Here is a 19,375-nt window from a genome sequence, read left to right on the forward strand (position 1 = left end):
ACGTGGGAATTGATCCCGGGACCCCAGGATCACGCCCCAAACCGGAGGCAGACACTCAACTGCTGAGCCACCTAGGGGTCCCCTAGTATCTTTCTAGGTCTAGATCCTTTTAATTCACCCAGTTGGAGAAAACTACATGGCATTTAAAAATTTTTATTCTAAACAAGCTAAAATATAAATTATTTCAGGGATGAGCTGAGAAATTTTGCTTAGGAACTAGAGCTCCATTTAATTAAATGACTGGAAACATGTCATTTCAAAGATGGAAAATAATGATATTTTTAAAATAATGACTTTAGTGAAATATGGCTGACATAAACTGCACATACTTAAAGTATACAAGTTGGTAAGTTTATGTTCATTATCTTTTTTAAAATTTATCTTTAATTGAAGTATAGTTGACATATATTAGTTTCAAGCATACAACATAGTGATTCAACATGTATATGCATTACAGAATGTTTACCATGATGCATGTAGTTACCATCTGTCACCATACAAAGTGATTACAGTGTTATTGAGTATATTCCTTATGTTATACTTTTCATCACACTGACTTTTTTTTTATTGAAGCATAGATGACACACAAGGTTACCTTAGTTTCAAGTGTACACCATAGTGATTCTGGACTACTCTTATATGCTGTGCTATGCTAACTACAAGTGTAGTTATTGTCTGTAACCATACAACACTATTACAATACCATTGACTGTATTCTCTGTTCTGTAGTTTTTATCCTCATGACCTATACATTCCATAATTGGAAGCCCATATCTTTTGTCTATCCTCTTACCTCCTTTTGCTTTGGCAAGTATCTCTGTACTTATGGGTCTGCTTTTGCTTTTTGTTTTATTCATTTGTTTTCTAGATTCCACATGTAAGTGAAATCATATGGATTTATCTATTTATTACATTTTTTTATGTATGGTATTTGTTTTTCTCTGAGTTATCTTACTTAGCATAATACTCTCTGGGTCCATCCATGTTGTCACAAATGTCAAGATCCCGTTCTTTTTTATGGCTAATACTCCAGTGTGTGTGTGTGTGTGTGTGTGTGTGTGTGTGTATTTCACATCTTTACTCACCTATTGATGGACACTTAGGTTGCTTCCATACATACACGATCGTAAATAATGCTACAGTAAACATAGGGGTGTATATATCTTTGCAAATTAGTATTTTTTTCTTTGGATAAGTACCCCTTAAAAGCAGAATTACCAAATCATAAGGTATTTCTATTTTTAATTTTTTTGAGGAACCCCCATACTGTTTTCTACAGTGGCTGCACCAATTTTCATTTGCCCCAACAGTGCATGAGGGTTCTCTTCTCCTCACATCCTTGCTAAATTTATTATTTCCTATCTTTTTCATAATAAGCATTCTGACTGGTGTAAGATGATGCTATCTCATTGTGGTTTTGATTTAGTGATGTTGACTATCTTTTCATGTGTTTGTTGGCCATCTGTACATCTTCTTTGGAATATGTTTATTCATGTCCTCTGCCCATTTTTTTACTGAATTATTTGTTTTATTGGTGTGTTGAGTTATATGAGTTCTTTATTGTTTTTGATATTTACCCTTTACCAGATATATCATTTGGAAGTATCTTCTCCCATTTAGTATGTTGCCTTTTTGTTTTGTTGTTTCCTTCACTGTACAAAAGCTTTTCATTTAATATAGTCCCAGTAGTTTATTTTTGCTCTTGATGCCCTTCCCTGAGGAGACACATCTAAAAAAAATAGTGTTAAGACCAATGTCCAAGAGTTTACTGCCTGTTTTCTTTTAGGAGTTTTATGGTTTCAGGTCTCGCACTTAGATCTTTAATCCATTTTTGGGTGTTGTTTTTTTGGTATATGGTGTAAGAAATTGGTTCATTTTCATTCTTTTGCATGTAGTGGTCAAGTTTTCCCAACACCAATTATTGAAAAGGCTATTTTTTCTCCATTGTATATTCCTGTCTCCTGTCATAAATTGATTGACCTTACAAGTGTGGGTTTATTTCTTATTCTGTCCTGGTATTCTCTGTATTTATTTTTGTGCCAGTGCCATACTCTTTTGATTATCATTGCTTTGTAGTATAGTTTAAAACTTGGCTCTGTGTGTCTTTCATGAATAAATAAATAAAATCTTAAAAAAAAAAAAAAAAAACCCTGGGATTATGGTACCTCCAGTTTTGTTCTTCCTTCTCAAGATTGCTTTGGCATCCACAGTCTTTTGTGGTTCTATAAAAATTATAGGATTATTTGTGCTAGTTCTATGAAAAATGCTATTGGTATTTTGATAGAGGCATTGAATATGTAGATTACTTTGGGTAGCATGGACATTTTATCAATATTAATTATGCCAATCTATGAACATGGTATATCTTTCCACTAATTTGTATCATCTTAAATTTCTTCGATCAATATCTTACAGTTTTCAGAGTACAGGTCTTCTACCTTATTGGTTAAATTTATTACTGAGTATTTTATTCCTTATGATGCAATTACAATTTGATAAGGTTTGATGTATATATACACAAAGATAATGAACATATCTGTCACTCCCAAAAGTTTCCTTGGGCCTCTTCTGCAATCTCTCTTCCCTACCCCTCCCTGCCATACCATCCTTTTACCCCAGCCCTCTGGCATCTGCTGATCTGTTTTCTGTCATTATGGGTTATTTTTTAGAGTTTTATATAAATGAAATTATTTTTAAAAATATTTTATTTATTTATTCATGAAAGACACGGGGGGGGGGGCAGAGACACAGGCAGAAGGAGAAGCAGACTCCCCACAGGGAGCCCTATGTGGGACTTGATCCTGGGACCCTGGGATCATGCTCTGAGCCAGAAAGCTATATGGGCTTACCTTGTTCTATTGTTGCTTTGCTTTATTACGTTTTGCAGACACTGCATTTTTTTTTTTTTTTTTTTTTACAAATTGAAGATTTGTGGCAACTCTATGTCAAACAAGTCTATCGGTGGCATTTTTCTAACAGCATTTGTTTACTTCATGTCTCTGTGTCACATTTTACTGATTCTTTCAATATTTCAAATTTTATTATTATTATTATATTTGTTATGGTGATGTGTGATCAGTGATTACAATTCATTGAAGGTCCAGATGATTGTTAGCATTTTTTAGCAATAAAGTATCTTTAAATAAGATACACGTTTTTTTTTTTTAGATGTTATGCTATTACTGAACATTTAATAGAACCCAGTATAGTATAAGCATAACTTATATATGAACTTGGAAACCAAAAAATTCACTTGACTTGTTTTATTGCAATAGTTACTTGATTGTGGTGGTCTGGAACCAAACCTGCAGTACCTCTTAAGCATGCCTGTATTATGGTTTCCATGATTGTATACGTACACTCTTTTTCTGGCTTGCATAACTGATTTTGATACTGTTCTGTAGTTAAGTTGAAGGCAATAAAAGTTTTCCTATCTTTCTTCCTAAATTATGAGACTTAATTGTGGTAGAAATAAAAGAATATCATTGTTAGAAGCAAAGCCTAAGGGATACAATTAGAGAATTAGCTTTTTCCAGTTCCTGTCAAAATTTGTATCTTGCTTACTAATTAAACAAAAAGGGAAACTTAAAAAAAAAAAAAACTAGGAATGGATAGAGAAGAGGTGGTAGGAGTAGTATTAATACATCCTTCAAACTTACAATCTAATTGGAAAATTTTGTTAAGTATTGTAAGCGGGAGCAGTTAGCTAGGAAAATAACTCGTACAATATAAAAGAGTAAAAAAAGGTCCTTTTAGAAGTGTTGCTTTCAGGAAATTTTGCAGTAGGCTGATGACCTATCTGAACACTAGCTTTCAAAATAGGAATGAGACCCTATTTTGTCCTATAGCAAGCACTGGTCTGGTGAATTTTGTGGTATTTCTGGCTGACAGGTGTAGTGGTGTTGAACACTTTATTTTGGAAGTTATTGGGCGCCTCCCTGACATGGAGATGGTGATCAATGTACGAGATTATCCTCAGATTCCTAAATGGATGGAGCCTGCCATTCCAGTCTTCTCCTTCAGTAAGGTAAGTATAGGGAGAACTGTATGGGGAGATAGAGGGTGGTCCTCTAGAGTATGAGTAGGAGATAATTGTTCTGTGACAGAGTTTGATGGGTAATGGTAAGGATGAGACCTGGGTTCCAGGAATTGTTCTGTGTCCCTCTTAGTTTCACAGTGGCTGAGCAATGACTGAGGAAACGGAAAATGTAAGATAGCTTAAGTGTCTATAGGGCTTGGGATGAAGGGTAGAGAATGATGGAGGCCTGAAGAACCTATAGGACATTGAAGGCAAGGTTCAGAGATCCTGTGGAGTGTGGGAGAGTAGCTCATGGGCTTTTAGTTAGGAAACACCTTTGTTCAAAAAATATTTGTTGAGTTCTCTCTCTCACACACACACACACACACACACACAGTCCTATCAGTCCTGTCAGTCTATCCCAGGGGCTTCACATGGCTAATTATAAAACTGAAGGTGGTAGATAACTCTGTACAGTTTGTGCCTGAGCAGTGCACTGAGGAGATAGGTCTGGGATATCCAAGAAGGATATGTGAGACGGTCTAGTTGTGGAGGAATAGGAGTACTAGCTCATACTTCTGGACTTGGAAAACTTGGGACAGTTAATATCTTCTCAGTGTTCAGGTATTGGCAGGGATGGGCCTTGGTTCCCCAGAGACTAGACGGGATTTGGGGGCGGGGGGAGCTCAAAGAGAATGGATGGAAGATTCTATGGGGGAAGTGTGGGTTTAGGAAAACCCTATGGACTTTGAGAAAAGGAACACCATCTGATTTGGTTTCTCCAAAGAGGAAACTTTTATCTGCACTTTTTCTTTATCACAGTTTACTTTCTCTCTAGACTTGGTTATTTCCTGTGTTGCAAGTGGGCTGAGACCACATTGGTGTTGCATTTCCCATGGTTTAAGCCTCATTTCTCAAAAGTGCTTGGTCTCGTTTATCATAAAACCCTCCCAGAAGAACAGATAGAGGCTCCCATGTAAGTCAGTAAGGACTTTATGTTTGTTATTTATTTGTTGTTTTGGTGGATGGCAAAGTATGACCATCACTATTCAGTATTCTAACTTTCCTTTCATCTTTACTTCACTCCTTTTTTTTTTTTTTTTTTTGACCAGTGACTCCCAGGCCCTAGAGAGGGATTTTAGTCTTTCAACTTTATAGGAATTGTTCAGCTTCTGTTGAGCAGCTGTTATGTCTGAGCTGCTTGATGAATCACATACCGTTTTTTAAAAGTATTTGAGAAAAGGCAAACAGCATATTGTATGTGTAATTCCAGTGAAGAAACCAAAGAGTTAGAGGTTTATCAGTGGCCAGAATTTTTTTTTTAAGATTTTATATATTTATTTATGAGCGACAGAGAAACAGAGAGGCAGAGACATAGGCAGAGGGAGAAGCAGGCTCCATGCAGGGAGCCGGATGTGGGACTTGATCCCGGGACTCCAGGATCAGGCCCTGGGCTGCAGGCTGCACTAAACCACTGAGCCACGTGGGCTGCCCCAGTGGCCAGAATTTTAACAGAAGAAACCATAAGAAGGGAACAAATGGTTTTAAACTTTTTTGTAAAGATGTGGGATAATATCCCTTTCTCCAGTTCTGCCCACCAGCACTTCTGGCCCCAGTCAACAAATAACCCAAAATCAATTGAGCAACCAGTGTGAGCTCCACAGTACTGCAATGTTACATTATCGTAATTAATACTTATTAAATACTTACTATGTGCCAAACACTGATCTAAGCTTTTCACATGTACTAACTCATTTAATGCTCAAAACAAGCCCATCAGGTAAGTAATATTATTGATGTTATTTTTCACATCATAAAGATAAGGAAACTGAGGCATAGAAAAATTAACTTCCCTGGAGTTAGAAGGAGGTAGAATCATCATTCAAACTCAGATGATCTGTTTCAGAGGCCACGCTTTTTGGGGATCCCTGGGTAGCTCAGTGGTTTAGCGCCTGCCTTCAGCCCAGGGCATGATCCTGGAGTCCCGGGATCGAGTCCCACGTCAGGCTTCCTGCATGGAGCCTGCTTCTCCCTCAGCCTGTGTCTCTGCCTCTCTTTCTCTGTGTGTGTGTGTGTCTCTCATGAATAAATAAAATCTTTAAAAAAAAAAAAAAAAAGGCCATGCTTTTAACCATTGCACTGTGATTCTTGCTCTCAAAAGACCCATCTAGGAAATAATCAGGAACTGGTAAGACAGCATACACTCCAAGTATAATAGCAGTTGAAAGATAAGAGAGCTCTGTGATCATTCGGAGTTAGTAAGTACCTTAAAGTAAGTACCCTAACAGTGTACTGTCCTCTAGAAAAAAAGGAACTTTGAGTTACTGGATTCACTGAGCCTGTGAGTTTTAACCCATGGTCTAACTTGCCTTTTAATGTCTGGAGTCTAGACTTTGCAGACTAAGGAAAATATGTCTGTGGGGATGTAACACAAAGAAGATGTAACACTTTTGTCCAGATCTTATGGTGTGACTGTAGTTTGTCTCTCCTTTCTGTCCTGAGACTGACTTAGAATAACCTTTCTGTTTCTGTTGAAGACATCAGAGTACCATGATATCATGTATCCTGCTTGGACATTTTGGGAAGGGGGACCTGCTGTTTGGCCAATTTATCCTACAGGACTTGGACGGTGGGATCTCTTCAGAGAAGATCTGGTAAGGTAGGTCCTTTAGAGAGGTTTTATTTGTCCTTCTTTGTGAGTCTTCTTCAAATAAACAGTAGGACACAAATAATTACTTACTTTAAAATGACTAACTTTTAAGTTGAAAACAAAAGAAAAACTACTTACAGCATAAGCAATTTTGAATGTGTATTTACATATTTACATATCCATGGGAAAAGAACAGAAGAACCTACCCTAAAGTATCAGCAATGCCTTTGTTGAAAGGATTATGAGAACCCTTTCTTTTCTTCTTTAAATTTTTCTGTAATTTTAAGATTCCTGTATTTTTATGAATTCCTTTCATAATTAGAAAAAAAAACCATGTTGTGAGGGAGAATAGAGAATTACTTGGAGGAACATAAATGTACTTTAAAATTTAGAGCTAAGTCCTTGAGGTGTGGGGATGGGGAGGGCATAAACATCCTTACAGGTATCTCTAGTACGAGCTGATTCACAACGGAGACCTGCCTGGGCCTGTTGACTCTATCTGTTATCATTTCAGAATTTAGATTGTCCAGGACATCCAAGCTGAGGTATTTCTTATGTAGCTACATTTTACATTAATGATTCAATCAACATTGGTACCTAATTAGCATACTTCTAAAAAAATACAGCCTTTATAGGTCTTCTCTCAGGTATTGGGAAAGCAAAAATTTAATTCAGCTTTATTTCCACAAATATCTATCACCTGTACCATATGTGGCTGGAGATTCAAAGGGGGCAAAAAGAATATCCCTTTCCTGAAGAAACATGTAGGGGTGCAGTCCTCAATGGCAGTTAGAGCTACGGGGTTAAAAAATGAGGCTATTATCCAGTAGATGTATTTTGAAATTTATTTTTTAAAATATTCTACTAATTTAAGAGAGAAGAAGAGAGAGCGCAAGCATGAGCTGAGGGAAGGAGCAGAGGGAGAGGCAGAAGCAGACTTCCCACTCAGCATGGAGCTCACTGTGGGGTCTTGGTCCTAGGACCCTAAGATCATGACCTCAGCCAAAATCAGATGCTTAACCAACTGAGCCACTCAGGAGCCCCCAAAATTATTTTTTAAGATACTATGTTTCATACTTCATAGAACTAGAATTGGAAATTGTCCTTTTCAACTCTGGAAATGAAGGCCCAGAGAAACTGAGTGACTTGGTTAAGGTCAGGAACCAATCTAGGCCTAAAGTCCAGGTGTCCAAGTGCACTACTCTCTCCACACTACCAGTTAACCTCACCCATGCTCTCCAGTCATTGATACCATCATTTTCTATGTAGCTTTTGGTTTTAAACATTTGAAAGGGAAAAATCAAAAGGTCTTTAAACTGCCTTTCTTCAAGTTATTCTTGGCCTTAATTATCTAATCCTTTTTTTCCTTGCAAATACCCTTTTCACACTCTTCCTTTTTATAGCGCTTTTTTGACCCGCTATCCATCTACTTTGTTGTTGTTGTTGTTGTTGTTTTTTAAGATTTTACTTATTTATGAGAGACACACAGAGAGAGGCACAGACACAGGCAGAGGGAGAAGCAGGCTCCATGCAGGGAGCCCGACGCGGGACTCAATCCTGGGACCCCAGGATCACGCCCTGGGCCAAAGGCAGCGCTAAACCGCTGAGCCACCCAGGGATCCCTGTTGTTGTTTTAGAAGGAGCATGAGCTAGGTCAGCGGGAGGGGCAGAAGGTCAGGGAGAGAATCTTAAGCAAGTTTTGTGCTGAGCGCTGAGCCCAATGAGGATCTTAACCTCATGATCCTGAAATCATGTCCTGAGCCAAAGTCAAGAGTTAGACACTCAACTGACTGAGCCACCTAGGTGCCCCCTACTCTGTCTCTTAAATCTTTAAAAACAAGCTTTTTTTTTTCTGATTATGAAGCCTATACATGCTCATAAAAATATATGTTTAACATTGGCAACTTTCCCACCAACTTACTAATGTGTCTTAGAAATCTTTGCATATGGAAGATTATTTTTATCAGTTGCGTGATATTACTTTGTGTGGATAATAATTTACCTCATTATTTTCTGTGACAGACTTTTAGGCTGCATATGTAATATATGAACCGTTTCTTGTTTTCTGGACTATTTGAAAGTATGTTACACAACTTATGACCCTGTACATCTTAAAATATTAGTGTGTATTTCCTAAAAGCAAGGATATTCTCTTTTATAACCATGCTACAATGATCAAATTCAGGAAACAATATTGGTACAACATTTAATTATATTGATAATATCATATATGGCACATTCTACCTCCAGTACAGGATACAGTTATATGTGGCATTTAGTGGTCATGTCTGTTTAGTCTCCTGTGATCTGGAACAGCTCTTCAGTCTCTTTCTCTTTTATAACATTGACATTTTGAAGAATGTAGGCTGCTCATTTTATAGAATGTTCTTCAGTTTGGTTTTGTCTGTTTCTTCATGATTAAATTCAGCTTATGGGGATCCCTGGGTGGCGCAGCGGTTTGGCGCCTGCCTTTGGCCCAGGGCGCGATCCTGGAGACCCAGGATCGGAGCCTGCTTCTCCCTCTGCCTGTGTCTCTGCCTCTCTCTCTCTCTCTCTCTCTCTCTCTCTCTCTGTGACTATCATAAATAAATAAAAATTTAAAATAAATAAATAAATAAATTCAGCTTATGTACCCTTGGTCTGAATACCTAAATGATTTGCGTCCATCCATGCCTCTTTAGAGATGTTAATTGTGATCACCTGGTCATAGTGTTACCATTCCTCCACTGTGTAGTTACTTACTGTTCTCTGCACCACCACCCATTCTGCCTTCTAAACTACTAAGCAATTTTTAGGGAGATAGATTATGTTTTAAAATCTAAGTTTATAAGAACATATTTTTCTTTTGATACCATCCCATCTTATTCTTCAGTTGAATTTATTTAATGGAGTGCCTGGGCAGCTCAGTAGGTTAAGTATATACCTTCAGCTCAGATCATGATCTCAGGGTCCTGGAATCGAGCTCCTTGCTCAGTGGGGAGTCTGTTTCTCCCTCTCCCTCTGCCCCCTCCTCTGCTTCTGGTCTCTTTCTGTTTCTCAAATAAATAAAATTTTAAAAAGAAAAAGTATGATAACAGAATTACAATTTTATTGTTTAGAGCCCTCCATTCAGAAGCTCTAGCCATGTAATTTCATTTAATTTGAAACTTTAATAATCTGCTTGTTTATCTGCATTGAAACCTGCCTTCTATTTTTCTAATCTTTTGGGAGTTTGTCCCCACTGACTTATTTTTTACTCTGTAGAAGAATTCAGTGTTTCTGTTGATTTAAAGATTTTGGTCTTTACTGTCACAGGGTAGTGATAAAAGAGGTCTGAGTCAGCACTAGCATGTTACTTTTAGCACTTGCATAGGGAAAAAAGTCCTAACATAGGTCTTTTGAGGGGCAAGTAAGTAGATAGAAAGAATGAGGGAGAGGGAAAACAGAGATGGTACAAGTCTGTGAATATTAAATAGAGCTTTCCCAGGGACCAAGGACATTGATACTCAAAATTGTAAATTTATACTTTTTTTATAGGTAGTTTGGCAATATATATCAAAATATAAAATGTGTATATCTTTGACTCAGCCATTTCATTTCACTTCTAGAATTTATCCCAAAGAGTTAATTAGACAAGTATGTAAAGATGTGTACGTGAAGATGTTCATGACTGTGTTGTTTCTTAAAGCAGGAAGTTGGAAACTTTTTAAAAGCCAATGAATAAGTAACGAAGTAAATTATGACATGGCTGCAAAATTCAATATTGTACATGAATGTGAAGTTCAGGTAGTATAAGGCTTAAAAACAGGTATTCTGGGCAAACTGCTTAGCCTCTCTGTAAACTCAACAGTAAAGTAGGGTTAATAAAACCCACTTAAAGAGGTTGTATCATATATATATGATCCCTGTTATATAGAGCAAGGTTTGACATTTTGGACTGGGACATTCTTTGTTGTACGGAGCTTGTCCTTGGTCTTAATGTCACTAAATGCCAGTAGCCATCCACCAGTAGTGACAATGAAAAATGTCTATAGTCATGGCCAAATGTCTTCTAGGAAAAAGGGGCAAAATCAACACCAGTTGAGAACCACAGACATGGAGAGATGATTGGAAGGAAATTCTTCATGGAAACGTTAAATTGCTAAAAGTGGTTGTCTACAGATTGGGAAAGTTCCAGATGATTTTTTTTCTACTTTTACTTTATGCTTCTCCCTTAGAATTTTTTATAATGAGGATATATCATTCTTTATATTAAAAAAAATTACAACCCCATAAAACAAAAATAAACTGGGGTTATGGTGTGTTTCTATTTTGGTCAAAGGGAGTGTAGGACACAATGACAAAGAGTTCTGGTCTTGGACTGGGGAGTCTGATAAAGATGATCCATGAAGAAAGAGTTCTAAGACAGGCCAGGAAAATGAACAGTGCTCTCAGCTGAGAGAAAATGAGTGATGGTCATCTCTACCTAAAAACTTTATTATATCCTAAGTCACTCCATTATGGTAAATAGCCTACCAATCTCTCATTAACTCCAGTTCAGCCCTTCCCCTCCTTTTTCAAAGGAAGACACTGTGCAACTTCTGTGCAGGGTTCCTACAAAGGAAGTTAAAAATGATGCATCTGTCAGCTAGCAGTTTCAGCAAGGAAAGCTGGTCATGGAAATGTATACTGAGACCTCAGTTTCAGGGACTTTGGTGGAGCACTTAGTACAGTCTCAAGAATATCAGGGTGCTTTGCAATATCAGATAAATGTCTGGTGATACTGCCTGTGTATCCAAAACACGAAGTCAAGGAGTGATTTGTTTTCTTCCCCTTAAATCAATTTCTGATTTTTTCTGCAGTTCTCTTTGCCTGTTAAATTTATCGGTAGCAGCACTCTACTTAAAGTAGAGAAGAAATCTTCATTGTATTGCATTTAACAGCTCTAAACATGTCATTTAGAGCTTGGGAAATTTTAAAAAAGATTTTATTTATTTATTTAGAGAGTGCACATGTGCATGCTTGTGCCTGAGCAGGAGGAGAGGGAGAGAATCTCAAGCAGACTCCCCGCTGAGCAAGGAGCCTGATGTGGGGCTCAGTCTCAGGATCCTGAGATCATGACCTGAGCTGAAATCAGGAGTCAGATGCTCAACTGACTGAGCTACACAAGTGCCCTGGGAACTTTTCTTTCAGTATTGTTAACTTATTAATGGAGCTATGGATTGTAGATAATTGGCTAGCATCTCCGGAGTGAAGTAACAACAAAAGGGAATATAATGTCTTTGAGGGCTTTTTCTTTGAGAGCCTGGGGCAGACTTATTTAAAAATGTAAAGCTCCGAACTAATCTTCAGAAATGGTTAAAACACGGGACGCCTGGGTGGCTCAGTGGTTGAGCATCTGCTTTTTGGCTCAGGGTGTGATCCTGGAGACTCAGGATCGAGTCCCACGTCGGGCTCCCTGCATGGAGCCTGCTTCTCCCTCTGCTTGTGTCTCTGCCTCTCTGTGTGTGTGTGTCTCATGAATAAACAAAGTCTTAAAAAAAAAAAAAGAAATGGTTAAAACATATCCTCATATAGTTAAGAGAAAAATATAGAAACTAATTGAAATCTGTTTCTAGGTCAGCAGCACAGTGGCCATGGAAAAAGAAAAATTCTACAGCATATTTCCGAGGATCAAGGTGACTGTATTTTCTGATAGTTTACAAGATATTTGTAAGATATAAGTAATTTTGAGTGTGTGACAAACTGTAGTTCAAGGAGAAAGCTAGAAGAACTAAAGCAAATGTGGAATCATAGAATTTTAAACTAGAGAAGAACTCAGATTATTTGCCCAAATCACTTTTTTCTTTTTTCTTTTTTTAAGAGAGCGAGAGCATGTGCATGTGAGCAGGGGAGGGGGTGCAGACGGAGAGAGAGAGAGAATCTTAAGAAGGCTCCACACCCAGCACAGAGCCTGACTCAGGGCTTGATCTTAAAACCCTGAGATCATGACCTGAGCTGAAATCGAGAGTGGAACACTTAACTGTTTGAGCCACCCAGGCACCCTTCACCCAAATCACTCTTAATTGAGCCGGAACTGAAAGAAGTAAAGTTCATTCATCTAGTCCTTCAACAGGTATTTACAGAGTGCCATGAGCGTATTAGGCATTGAGTATATGTTGAAGAGAACAGCTGAGTTGTCCTTTTGCCTTAAAGATGCAGTTTTCTGCAGGGAGCTTCTGACCTGGCCCTATGCTAGTCACTCTGCTAGTTAACGGCAGAGCAGGAACCATCACCAGATATCCTGATTGCCCTTCCTTCCTTCCTTCCTTCCTTCCTTCCTTCCTTCCTTCCTTCCTTCCTTCCTTCCTTCCTTTCCTTTCTTCCTTTCTCTCTCTCTTTCTTAAAGATTTTATTCATTTATTTGAGAGAGAGAGAGAGTGAGAACAAGTGGAGGGAGGTGGGGAGGGCAGAGGGAGAAGGAGGAGAAGCAGATTCTCCACTGACCAGGGAGCCTGATGCAGGGCTCAATTCCAGGACCCCAAGATCATAACCTGAGCTGAAGGCAGACCCTTACCTGGCACCTCTGACTGCCTTTTTCATGAGGCCATTTGGCTGCCAAATAGTGGTGGAGAGCAGAGACTGAGACTGCTGGAAACGGAAAGGGGAGAAAGGGAGGAAGAGGGAGAGGGAAATGTTGGGCAAGAACCCTCTCCATGTTGCTTAGACCCACATCCCATGTGCCAAGAACAGTACTTAGCATGCAGATACATGACTAATATCTGCTGTACAGATGAACAAAAGAGGGAGAAGGGTTTTATCATTTTCCTAGTCAGTCCTTGCACTACCCTCTACTTGGGCAGTGAACTTGAGAATGCAGATGGGCCCAGCAGCCACTGCTTACTGGTCCTTATCAATGTCTCTGATTCTCAGATCTTGGGATCACAGCTTCTTAACCTGGGACCCGTGTGTGGACTTGAAGAGTTCTAGGATTTCCTATAAAATATGTGGGGATATGGACACTCTTCTGGAGAGTGGTCCACAGAGGGTCCAGGGCCCCTCAAATGTCAAGACCATCTGCTACTTGGACCATAACTAGGACTTTTTTCTACATATAATCTTCAGGTTTTTAAGCCTTTTAGTTTTTTTTTAATTTAAATATCATACTAGACTGTATAGAACACAGACAACAAAGGTCGTGTAGCTATTTTGGTGAGGCATGGTGCTTACCTAGTCACACAGCTATGAGTACTAGTGATTATAGAGGCTACATGAACCCTGCTAACAGGGAACTCATTCCCTGGAATATGCCTGTAGTGCCCAGAACAACATAATCTTAAAGATTAGATGCAAGCAAAAAAGGGCCCAATACTCTCCGTCCCTGAAAGGTAAAGTAGGGAACAGCCAGGAACACCTATATGCTGCAGAGCCCAGTACACCCTTTCTCTGCTGTTAAAATAACCAATAAGTTATCTGTCTATGTGTACAGTCATTGCATTGATCCGATTACTGCTTACCTTTCAGAGATTGGGAACAGTATTATGGTGTAGGATACCTTGTTTTATATCACATGTTTCTTTTATAGGACAAGTCCAGAACGAGATCCTCTCATTCTTCTATCTCGGAAAAATCCAAAACTTGTTGACGCAGAATACACCAAAAACCAAGCCTGGAAATCTATGAAAGTAATCACCAATTGTCTGAATAGAGAATCATAGCAGGGAACATTCCTACTCAAAGAAATTGCCACCTGGGTAGAATTCCAGATTAGGTTCTCTCTCAGCAGTAGAGGAATGTAGAGAAAGTTCCACAAACTAGTATTAGCATATTTGTAAATTATTATTTTTCAAATTCACGTTGCTCTTCTGGGCCATATTATGAGTAGTAGTTTTTAACCACTTTGAAGGTTTAAGCCAGAGGAACCAACTTTTTATGGAAAGGGCCAGATGGTAAATATTTTAGGCCTTGTGGATTGTATGGTCTTGTTGTAGTTATTTATCTCTGCTGTCACAGGGTGAAAGCAGCTGCAGAATATATATAAATGAATGAACCTGGATATATTCTAGTAAATCTTTTTCTACAGCACGGAAATTTGAATTTCATGTAATTTTCACATGTCATAAATATTCTTCCTTAGGTAGTTTCAAGGACTAGAAACATAAAATATTCTTAGCTTATAGGTTGTATAGGTTGTATACAGAAACAAGCAGTGGGCCACAGCATTTGGCCTCTGGGCTGTAATTTGCCAGCCCCTGGTTTAAACTATTAGTTCTCAACCCTGACTATACAATCTAATCCGAGAGCTTAAAAACATCAATCAAATGAATCAGAGTCTCTGGGGATGTCCAGGCATCTTCATTTGTTTAAAAACAGGGGTTTACATTTCAAAACTAATAAGGCACATGAAACTGAAATATTATAACTCAATGCCAGGACTAAGGTTTAGGTGAACAGGTAGAACCAGGTCAGAAGGAGGAATTGGGATTCAGAGAGGTGAATTGTAGGGTGAAGCCAGCAATGACTGGCTCCTTCAGGTTGGAGTTCATCTCTGTTCTCTTAACCTCTGTGACTTCCTGCTTTATTCAAAGAACTTTAAGCCTTAAAAGTCCTCATTTGAAATTTCCATATACTATATGGGGATAATAAGGAAAAAAATTTTAAACTTCTGGGAAAACTAAGCATATCTGAGATGTATTATTTGATACTTTTAATCAAACAGGAGCAAATGAAATTTTAAGAAATTTTGTTAAAAAATAAAAATATGAAAAAACGTATCCATTCAGCACAGCCTCTACTGTGGGAAGCTGGGAAAGCAAGTAAGACTTGTTTCCCTCACTAAGACGTTTATAGCTGGAATATAGATGGAGGCTGGGAAGGGGGGGGAGGCGGGGCCTCAAACTCAAATGCCCCTGAGGGCCACAGGAGTGATCAAGAGAGAATGCTAGAGGTCCAGTGATGGCTGCCAAGGGACTGGGAGTCCAGTTTACCAGATCTTCTTTTTTCTTTTTATGAGAAAAGTTGGAAATCTGGATTTTTGTAAGAAATATCTTACCACCTATGAGTGTTGGCAATGGTTTGAATTTTTATTTCTAAGTACTTTGCATCCCCAACAAAATCGTGTGTGGGTTACACCTCTAAGCCCACCAGCCACCTTGTATGTATAACTTACACAGAGTGAAACATGCTGTAAGTTAGGACCTCTAACTACAGAGAAGGATCCATGTAGCTCTGAGAGCTTTAACCTCTAAAATCAGACAGGCCCTGAGTTAAAACCCTTGCTCCTCTACTTAGGCACACATGACCTTGAGCAAGGGCCCTCCAGCTTTTTAAGGCCATGACTCCTTCATCTATAAAATGAGATAATAATGTCTCTGGATGTGTTTATTCAGGGCACTGAGATGAGGTCATGTTGATGGAATGCTTAACAATGCTTGCTGCAGTGAGTGGTCTTCAATCAATACGACCACTCTCAATACTAATAACATTCTTTTTGCTTGAAGGATACCTTGGGGAAGCCAGCTGCTAAGGATGTTCATCTTGTGGATCACTGCAAATACAAGTAAGACTTCCAGGACTCCTGACTCTTGGTTTCCCTGTTGCATTTGGAGTAGCTTCACTTTGGGGGAGAACTTCAATACTAGGACCCAGGTGGGGTTTATCAAAGTCCTGTTCCTTCATTTGGTTGTTGTTTACTGAGACTATGCTATGTGCACGAGGCTCTCACCTGAGTTCTGTGGGAACTGTATGTAGGACAATGATAATAATGGTCCCAGCCTCCATAGACCTTGCTGCTAGTAAGCAGAGTGGTGGGACTCCCTCTCTCCAACACCCCATCCAGCCAAGAGGTGAAGTTAGATGAAGTATGTATCAAGTTAGTAAGGGTTTACATTTCAAAACGAATAAGGTATATGTAACTGAAATATTATAATTCAATGTCAGGACTAAGGATTAGATGAGCAGGTAAAACCAGGTTAGCAGGAGGAAGTGGGGGAATTAAGGTGAATGCTGATTACACTGCACAGTGGGAAGTATAGGGTAGAAACAACTCTAGCTGGAGATGGGGGTACATGAGAAATGCTGAAAAGAAAATGTTCTAAGATAGCTTTTTTCCAGAGAGTATTTCTTTGAAGGTTGATGATGTGTATACCTGGTTCTTTTCTTCCAACTTGGGAAAAAGAGGGAACAGGGAACAGCGGAGGCTTTCAGTGGGGTACCTTATGGGAAAAACAAGGTTTTGGGGAGCCATGACTCATTAAAGAGATTAAGCCCAGGAAATCTTGTACAAAAGCCCTAAGATACTGTCTCCATCTGAGTCTTAACATGTCTGTCTAGCACCCAGCTCATGGCTATCTGGGTCTGTCTAGAGAGAGAATCCTCCTTGCTCCCCTCGCCCTGACATTACCTAAAACAGGCAATAGGCCCTGTGTGTCTTAGAAAGCTGAAAATAGAAAGGGAGGGAGAGGAATCATAAAAAGAGAGAAGAGGAGGAGGGAATAAAAAGAAAAAAAGATCATATTTGTGGCAGACGTATAGTATCAAGTGTATTTTGCTCTTTCTTTCCCAGGTATCTATTTAATTTTCGAGGTGTAGCTGCAAGCTTCCGGTTCAAACACCTCTTCCTGTGTGGTTCACTTGTTTTCCATGTTGGTGATGAGTGGTTGGAATTCTTCTATCCACAACTGAAGCCATGGGTCCACTACATCCCAGTCAAAACAGATCTCTCCAATGTCCAGTGAGTGGCTCTCCTCCAAGCAGAGTGCCTAATGATGCCCACAATCTGCCTCTCAGGCCCCGGCCATGTAGGACATTTACAACTGGTGACTTTTTCTCTTGAAAGATTTTTTTTCTTACTTGGTTCGCATATAGTGCCGCTATTCAACTAGGCTATACGTGAGATTTAATTTGAAAAAGTGCTCTAATGCTACTTTGAAATGTAACATTCAGACAGTATGCAGTGGAAAAGCTCTTATCTCTCAAAGACTAAAGATAGGGATGTTAGGTGCTGTTATATTGTCAAAGAGACTTTCAGATACAATGTGAGAACTGACACCACTGAAGTGGAGACTAATTTTCTCACGTGATGGGAGGAGCTAAGAAGAGATAGGGCAAGGGGCCAGGAATAGGGCAAGGGGCCAGGAATGCGAGCCCCATGCCCTCTTCTAGGGGCAAGAGCAAGAGACAGAAGGGAAACTTCATCACTATTGATTTTTTATGTGTTTCATTGAATATTTCTCTATTCTCTCAAGTATGTTCCAAATCTATAAACAGATTGCCTTTAGACTATGTATGAGCTTTTGTTATTGATATTGTTGTTGTTTTGGCCCTGTGAGGACTCTAATATCTTTGCTTTAAAAAAGAAATAATCTGGGGCACCTGCATGGCTCAGTGGTTGAGCGTCTGCCTTCAACTCAGGTCATGATCCCTGGGTCCTGGAATCAAGTCCTGCATCAGGCTCCCTGAAGGAAGCCTGCTTCTCTCTCTGCCTGTGTCTCTGCCTCCCTCTGTGTCTTTCATGAATAAATAAATAAAATCTTAAAAAATATAAAAAAGAAGGGGGATCCCTGGGTGGTGTAGTGGTTTAGCGCTTGCCTTTGGCCCAGGGCGCGATCCTGGAGACCCAGGATCGAATCCCATATCGGGCTCCTGGTGCATGGAGCCTGCTTCTTCCTCTGCCTATGTCTCTGCGCCTCTCTCTCTCTGTGTGACTATCATAAATAAATAAAAATTAAAAAAAAATAAAATAAAAAAGAAGGAATCCATTATCTACCTATCTAGAGATTAACCATAGATCTTGGTCTATAGTCTTTCTTTTTTTTTTTTTTTTTCCAAATTTAGGGAACTGTTTCTATTTTTATTTTTAATTATTTAAATTTTGTTAGTTACCATACAGTGCAATATTGGTTTCTGGAGTAGAATTCAGTGATTCAGCAGTTACATATAACACCCAGTGCTTATCACAAGGCCCTCTCCAATAACTATCACCCATCTAGCCCATCTCCTACCCACTTCCCTCCATCAGCTCTCAGTTTGTTCTCTGTCATTAAGAGTCACATATGGCTTGTTTCCCGCACTCCTTTTTTACTTTTCCCCCTTCTGATATGTTCATCTGTTTTCTTTCTTAAATTCCACAAATGAGTGAGATCGTATGGTTTTTGTCTTTCTCTGACTTATTTCACTTTAGCATAATACACTCTAGTTCCATCCACATAGTTACAGATGGCAAGATTTAATTCTTTTTGATGGCTGAATAATATTTCATTGTATATACACAACACATCTTTATCCATTTGTCATTTGATGGACATTTGGGCCCTCTCCATAGTTTGGCTATCGTTGATAATGCTGCTATTAACATTAGGTTGCATGTACCCCTTCAAATCTGTATTTTTGTATCCTTTGGGTAAATATCTAGTAGTGCAATTGTTGGATTATAGAGTAGTTCTATTTTTAGCTTTTTTTTTTTTAAGATTTTATTTATTTCTTCATGAGAGACAGAGAGAGAGGCAGAGACATAGGCAGAGGGAGAAGCAGGCTTCCCACAGGGAGCCCAATGTGGCACTCGATCCCAGACCCCAGGATCATGCCCCAAGCCAAAGGCAGACACTCAACTGCTGAGCCACTCAGGTGTCCCCTATTTTTAGCTTTTTGAGGAACCCTCATAGTGTTTTCTAGAGTGGCTATACCAGTTTACATTCCTACCAATAGTGCAAGAAGTTTCCCCTGTCTCCGCATCCTCACCAACACCTGTTTTTTGTTGTGTTGTTATTTAT

At 39.1% G+C, this 19,375-nt stretch overlaps 1 protein-coding gene across 2 annotated transcripts in view; it reads left to right on the forward strand.

Moving 5' to 3' along the window:
- Window positions 1-19,375, forward strand: part of POGLUT1 (protein O-glucosyltransferase 1) — a 31,503-nt gene that overhangs the window by 8,520 nt on the left and 3,608 nt on the right. For both annotated transcript variants that reach the window (XM_025476580.3, XM_025476570.3), the window contains 6 exons: window positions 3,892-4,027; window positions 6,556-6,677; window positions 12,245-12,304; window positions 14,191-14,290; window positions 16,106-16,164; window positions 17,170-17,337. In XM_025476580.3, coding sequence (XP_025332365.1) covers window positions 3,892-4,027; window positions 6,556-6,677; window positions 12,245-12,304; window positions 14,191-14,290; window positions 16,106-16,164; window positions 17,170-17,337 — 645 coding nt within the window. The remainder of the gene's footprint in view (window positions 1-3,891; window positions 4,028-6,555; window positions 6,678-12,244; window positions 12,305-14,190; window positions 14,291-16,105; window positions 16,165-17,169; window positions 17,338-19,375) is intronic.

This window comes from Canis lupus, chromosome 33 (assembly GCF_003254725.2).
Source record: "Canis lupus dingo isolate Sandy chromosome 33, ASM325472v2, whole genome shotgun sequence".
NCBI lineage: Eukaryota > Metazoa > Chordata > Mammalia > Carnivora > Canidae > Canis > Canis lupus.